This window comes from Catharus ustulatus, chromosome 6, assembly GCF_009819885.2.
Source record: "Catharus ustulatus isolate bCatUst1 chromosome 6, bCatUst1.pri.v2, whole genome shotgun sequence".
Classification (NCBI taxonomy): domain Eukaryota; kingdom Metazoa; phylum Chordata; class Aves; order Passeriformes; family Turdidae; genus Catharus; species Catharus ustulatus.
Window position 1 is genome coordinate 39,984,712 of NC_046226.1, and position 6,768 is coordinate 39,991,479.

At 46.2% G+C, this 6,768-nt stretch overlaps 1 protein-coding gene across 3 annotated transcripts in view; it reads right to left on the reverse strand.

Moving 5' to 3' along the window:
* The window catches only part of LRP4 (LDL receptor related protein 4), a 78,795-nt gene extending 75,610 nt beyond the window's left edge, over positions 1-3,185 (reverse strand). For all 3 annotated transcript variants that reach the window (XM_033062940.1, XM_033062939.1, XM_033062941.1), the window contains exon 1: positions 3,077-3,185. In XM_033062940.1, the coding sequence (XP_032918831.1) occupies positions 3,077-3,161 (85 nt within the window). In that variant the 5' untranslated portion in view covers positions 3,162-3,185. The remainder of the gene's footprint in view (positions 1-3,076) is intronic.
* Between the last annotated feature and the right edge of the window lie 3,583 nt (positions 3,186-6,768).

Genomic DNA, 6,768 nt, shown 5'->3' on the forward strand with positions numbered 1-6,768 from the left:
AAATGTTAATTTCACTAGTCTGGAGAGCATTTACAAGTAAAAACAAAATACAAATCACTTAAATTTCTTTTTCTAGTTAACATACAGAAAGTACTGCTCTCTGGTTTGAACTACAAACAACTTGATAATGTTTGTATCTAACCACTTCAGTAACTTCAAGGAATACAATGTAAAAAAAACAGCTACCAGTTTTCTGAAATCACATTTTGTGTCCCACAGGAACAGAACATCCCTCTTCAAGGCTCATAAGACACTCTGGAAATGCAAGCACTTTATGTAACTACACACCTATTAATTTTCTTCCTGCATACACCCACACTCCCAAGATACAAGAAGAGTTTCTCTATTACAGAAAACAGTGCTATAGCACGCAACTGAAAGCTTCTAGAAACAGAATATAAAAGAAAACTGCTTATATACACTAAATAAAACAATAATGCTAACTTCATACTGGAAGATTTATGCTATGTGCTTTTCTGCTATGTTTTAGTAGACAGAATGGTCAAAAGCAAAACAAAAAAAACCACTACTTATTACCACCTGCAGCATGCTGCTCTTCATTTTAGAAATATACGGAATGCTACTCACTGCCATCACCACTTTGGAAAACAGAAGGTCAAGATAATTCAGGGTGATCAAGAGATCTGTGAATATCATCCAAACTGATAATCAGCAAACCCCTGGCAGTCTCAGCACACCCAGGAAGTAGAACATTATCAGCTCCAAGATGACAATAAGAAAATGGGTGCTTTGCACTTGGCTAATAGCTGTAGACCAACAGCAATACCAAGCATGGGCAGTAGAAATTGTGATTCCCACTGCAAAATGTACTTCTACAGAAGTAACACATTCAGGTTTCCAACTATAAAATTTAGTCAAGATGTTTCAGAAGTGAAGCTCTGATATTAGCTATGTATTTCTCTGGCAAAGCTCCAGGAGCTAGAACAGCAAACACATCAGCCAGACAGGTTCTGTGACATTCTGTATTTATACTAACACAGACCATCTTTAAACCAGGTCCTTCTTCACTCCAGCCACCAGTGGTGGCATTAAACTCCCTCTCTATACCTGTTTTTACCTGCAATGCACTTTTCCAAGACCTCAAGATATTTGCAGACCTCTTTGGTTGGTTTGGTGGTTTTTGGCAGAGACTTCTCCAGTTTGATCTGCCACTATCCACTACAAAAGAGACAAAGGTCAGTCTTGCAGACTTGTTTGCTTTACGCTCTCCTGTACTGAGGCAGAGTAGTAAATGACCAAGCGTTTCCAACAATTTACCTGTTTGGCATCACAATTTCCATGGATGCTTTGTGACAGCTAAGCTGCACACCACCCTTGCAGGTACTTCTAAGGGACAATTCTGAAAATTTTCTAGCTAAGTGGAGGAACACTGACTCATCACAAATTTTGGCATTTTCTCTGCAACCTCCATCCTGGTATCTCTTCACATTTTTTATTGCTTCAAATAGGAAAAAAGATAGCTCAAGAATTGTCCTTATTTCCTTATATTTTGATGGAGGAAAGAGGATATTCACTTCTGGAAGCAGCTGGCACATCCAATCATAAACTTACAGTCATCTGACAAGAGGATACATAAAAGTGCACTGATGGGAAAACTACTTGAAAGAGAAACAAGCTGCCATAAAAAAAGCATCCTAGAGACATCAAGGAACAACCACCTACTAGCAAACTTGCATTTTACAATCAGACATCCCCCACATGGCTGTTAACAGCCCAGACACATTAACTAGGAGCACCTGGGTAACAGCCAAAATAAAACACATCCAGATCTGTACCTACACTAAGATCTATCTTATAGATCCTTCTCACTCCTAGAGGGCAGCTAAGTATCTGTGTGGCATTTGGGAATTCAAGAGTACTTCTGGCTCCTAAGAAGCAGGCTTTCTGACAGAAGGAACAACAGCCCTCTCTAGTCACTCTATCCAAGCTGGCTTCGCATATTCTTCAAAGCTGCCTGCAATTAGGTTTCTTGTTAGAAGAGAAATAATATTACTTGAAACCCAAACTCCCTATGATTGTGCCCCAGGGGCAATACTTGTAGAATGATGGAGGTCAGCAGCACTACTGCAAATGCTTCCTGTAATTTCAGAGTAACACAGGAGAAAACGGATGGGTGAAATTATACAGCAGCTGCCAAAGTAGTGAAGGCAAAGAAATGAGGTACGTATCTCCTCTCCGTACCCCTCCCCCAAAGCCTTCTAACTATTTTCAAACAATTTTGCGAACCGTTCAGGTGCTTTCTTCTTCACCCGGCGCACTTGTAAAATCAAGAACCACCGCACAAGACGAAGAAATAGCAGATGCCAGTTGATAGAGCAACCATCTCTAAAAAGCTAAAGTTTTCATGGCGAACCTTCATAGGACTACCTCCGGGCTAAGAGCGCAGCGAAGCCCTCCCCTCGTCACTATTTTTGGTACTCCTGATCTGGCCCCGCTGTGCTAGGGCGCTGCGGGAGGACTCCCAGTCCCCGCCGAGGCGAGGCAGGTAGCCCGGGGCGCCACCGCGGAGCCGGGCTGTACCTTTAAGGGGCCCGTCGCGGCGGGTGCGCGGCTGCATTCCTGCTCCGGAGCGGCGGCTGTCCCGACACGCCGGGCACGGCAGCCTGCGAGGCAACCTGCGCGCCCGCCCCGGCCCGGCCCGCCGCTCGCACCGCGGGAACAAAGCCCGCGCCCGCCGCCGCCAAACTTCCGCGGGGGGCAGCGGCCGCGTGGGCGCTGCGGGCTCTCCGCTGGGGAGAGCCCGCTGGCCGGGGCAGCGCCTCTCCGCGACCCGCGCTCCGGCCTGCCGGGGCACTCCGCCGGCTCCAGCCCGCCGCGTCGGGACACGGCGAATGCGAGAGCCCCGCGTCCGGGCGCGGGACGGGGCGCGGACAAAGCGCGGCGGTGGCGGGGCGGCGCAGAGCAGGGCTCCCCGGCCGGCGGGCGCGGGCAGGTGAGCGGCGCGGCTGGGCAGGGCTCTCCGGCCGGAGAGGGATCGCCGCCGCCGCCGAGCCCGGGACGGCAGCTGGGCCCCCCGCGCTGCCGCGGGACAGAGCGTGCCGCGGCAGCCGCTTACCTCTGGAGCGGAGCAGCGCTCCCAGCAGCACCAGCAGGAGCTGCGGAGGCGCGGGCAGGAGACAACCTCCGCCACGCCGCCTCATGGTGGCAGCGCCCCGGCCCCGCGCCCGGGCCGCCCGCAGCGACGTCGCGGGCTCCTCCTGCGCGGAGCACCCCGGCACGACCGCCGCCCGCTCCGTCCGCAGCCGCGGCAACTCCGGGGCCGGGGGCTCCCTCCCCGCTCCGCCCGCCCAGGCCCGGCCCCGAAGGAGGAGCCCCGGCGGGGCAGCCCCCGCCCCGCTCCCCCCAGCGCCCAGGCACTTCGCAAACTTTCGGCGCGGCAGAGCCGCTCCCGCGGCCGAGGCTCTGAGGCGGGACACTCACCTCCCTTCCCCACCCCGTGGGGCTGTGGTTCGTGACCGCCGCGAGATCCCTGGGCTCGCCCAGAGCCCCCGGACTCCCTCAGCCCTTGCCCCGGTACGGCTCCCTCCCCGCGGGCGGGGAAGCCCTTCCTAAAGCGGCTCCGCTGCTCGGGGCCGTCGATGTCCGCTCTCCTTGTCCGAACTCGCGCAGCATCCCCAAGGAACATTGCTCCGGGCTCTCCGCTGCCCGGCGCAGGGCTGCCCGGTACCCTCCGGTCCCAGCGCGTTGCCACCACTTCCCGACTTGTGCCAGCTAGCTGTGCCCAGGACAGATCGCAGAGCCCTTCTCACCGTCCCGTTTGCCCAGCTGCCTCCGAAAGGGAAGCATTCCTGAGCCCTCTGCCCAGCATGTATATTGCTACCTATAAGAAACGCCTGATTTTCCCCTCCGTTCGTGACAATACTCTGCTGTTTGGTGTTTTCCTTATACCCGCGGTGTCCGAAGATAGCTAACTACGTATGGATCTCAGGTACCCTAAGAAAAGATACAGGTCATTTCCTGCAGGAGTAGAAATTAACACTTGGACAACTGGCTAATGTGCCTTCTGTTATGTGCTGCATTAAAGAGCAGACGGGTTTTCACTGGAGATCACCCTTAGAGCCAGTTTTATGATCCTTTTGGCATGATTTGACATTTTAATACATAGGGTTGACAATGCAAGGAACTGTTGTTAAATAATTAATCTCAGTTGATTTCAAAGTATTAACTTTAACAGAACGCTGACTCAGTCCATACCCTGGACCACAGGGGAAGATGAGAATTTTGTCAAATTGACACCAAAGGACCAGTAATAGAAATAGTCTTATTTAAAGCCTTCCCATAGATGAATCCAGAGGAAGCTGCAATTAATCCCATCCTTTAAACAATCACAAGAGTAGGAAAACGGCACAGCATGCAATTGAGAGAATTATGCCACTCCTATTAATTAAGTGTAAAATGGTGAAGACAAGGGGTATTATTAAAAATGTCAACGTAAAATTAAAACAGGGACTGAGTCTTGATAAATTGTGCTCAGTGAAAAGAGAAAATAATCCAACACAGCTTCACTGAGAACTCCCAAGAGCAGGAACACCACAAGAAACAGTATGCAGCAAACCATCTTTAAATCTACTGTACATGGCCACCAAAAATTTTTAAAAGCAGATTTTTTCTCTATATGCTGAACCACTGCTTCGAGATAGGAATAGATCCACATTAGTGCAAGACAGGCAAAGTGTGCAAAGTTGCAGAAGAGTAATAACAAATAAAGGCAGTCAGAGGGACTGGTTGAGGTGAAGAGATTATAAAACTTCTCTATTCTAATATTGACTTGGAATCAGTGACAGACTGAGGCACAGAAAGTATATGCAATTACTGTAAAGTAATAAACTCTGAGATATCGGAGTTTAGTGAGGAATTATGAATAGTGGGTTGAAGTTAAGAGAGAGAAAACAATAACCTCACACTGACTGGCCGACTGACTATAATGCAAAACCCTGCCTGTATCTCCCTAAAATACAGAGCAACATAACCAAAATTCATTTAAGTTTATATTCTGTATTAAGGCTAGATCTTCAGGCAGTGTAACTCAGAGGAGCCCTTCTGACTTGAGGCTCACAGAAGATTTTAGAAGTTCAGGTGCTGAAGTACTGAGTGTGATAAAGCACAGGAACAGGGCCCAGAACTTCCTGATAATTATATACTTAGGTCATGTAACAGTCAGCTGTTGAGATGAGTATTTTCCTGTGTTTGAAACAAAAGCCTGTTGAAAAATGTTGTGCTAAATGCAAATAAATTCACTTGTTAGCTCTTCAGTTCTTCTCTCCTCAGAGAATAAATGTTTTTACCCACTCTGTTGAAGCGTGTTTACCAGTCCTCTGCATCCTGCACAGAATTCTGGCAAATCACTTTCCTCTCTAAGCTCAACTTCCTTAAACTGTATCTCTGTCTTATTAGTAATTTTGAAATCGCCTGGTGAAATGTTAGAGAAGCACATAGTATTATCTTTCACAAAAATCTCCTAAATACGTAGCAATTGAACAGATGAAAATTTATATTACAAACTTCTCAATTACCTACCTGTTGATAAATATTTTGATTTAATATAGCCCTGATTACATGTGAGATCTTTGAGGAATGATTGTAAAGTAGATTTATGCAGTGTAAAATGGATATTTATGGTAAAAGCAGAATGTTGCAGTTGCTAAATAATGGTGGTAAAATAAAGCATAACCATATGCTGTGGTCTTGCCTCTTTCAGACCAAATAACTAAGATTATGTAAATATCAGAGTACACTTCAACCCATGCACAACGTAGGTACTTGCTTCTACCCACACCTATGAGGGAGGAACATCACGAAGTAACCTGCAATAATTTATGGACAACTGATAAATGATATATAACAAAAGTATTGTGAGACAGATGAGAAAGAAGTAATTAAAATATAATTAACAATTCATTTATATGACAACATGCCCAAGCAAAAAAACCTCCACCAATCATTATAAATGGAATAGGAAGAAGATTATTATCCTAATAACCATTTTGGGACATAATTCAGATACACCCCCTCGAAAAAGAAACATTAGAGAAATAAACCAATCCAATGATAGAAAATAAGTGCTATGAAATAAAACTAATAGTTTGCATCATTTTCAGGGTGATTTTAAGTAACAAACCTGTGTCAGGAAAAAGACAACCAAGAACATGGTCTCATTGGGAAAAAAAAGAAAGGAACCAGAACAAGGTTGGATTGTTAGGGAAAATACACTTTATCTATTTTGAAACTGCAACTATCTTAGTAAGAGGTTTAAAGAAAGAAAGGTGGGGGGGAAGAAAAAAACAATCTTACCTATCAAAGTATTTTTAAAGGATTCAAATGAGCTTTTCCTTGCAAAGATGCTTCTCCACACCTCAAGTTTCCTAGAAGAGAATGACACATTGGGTAGCTTAATTGTTGTGTTCAGAAAGGTTTGGAGCAATCGTGTTTCAAATACTTGAGACAAAGTGAGTTAATTTGCTAGAATGAAAAACACACGTGAAAAATGGGCAAAATGCATTTGTGTTAAACCAAGTTCCCTTTTTAAAGTAATGTAAAGCTCACTGTGTGAAGAGAAGGCAACAGACATGATACACGTTATATGGCTTTTGGCATCACCTCATAAGACACTTTCATAGAACGACATTTTAAATACAGATATGGGAAGGTGTGCAACCATCTGATAGTTGGAAACCACAGTGGCCATTAGTCATTATTCATCAAAAGGCAAAGGCACTTCAGATCTATTTCAAGATATGTCCTGAGTTC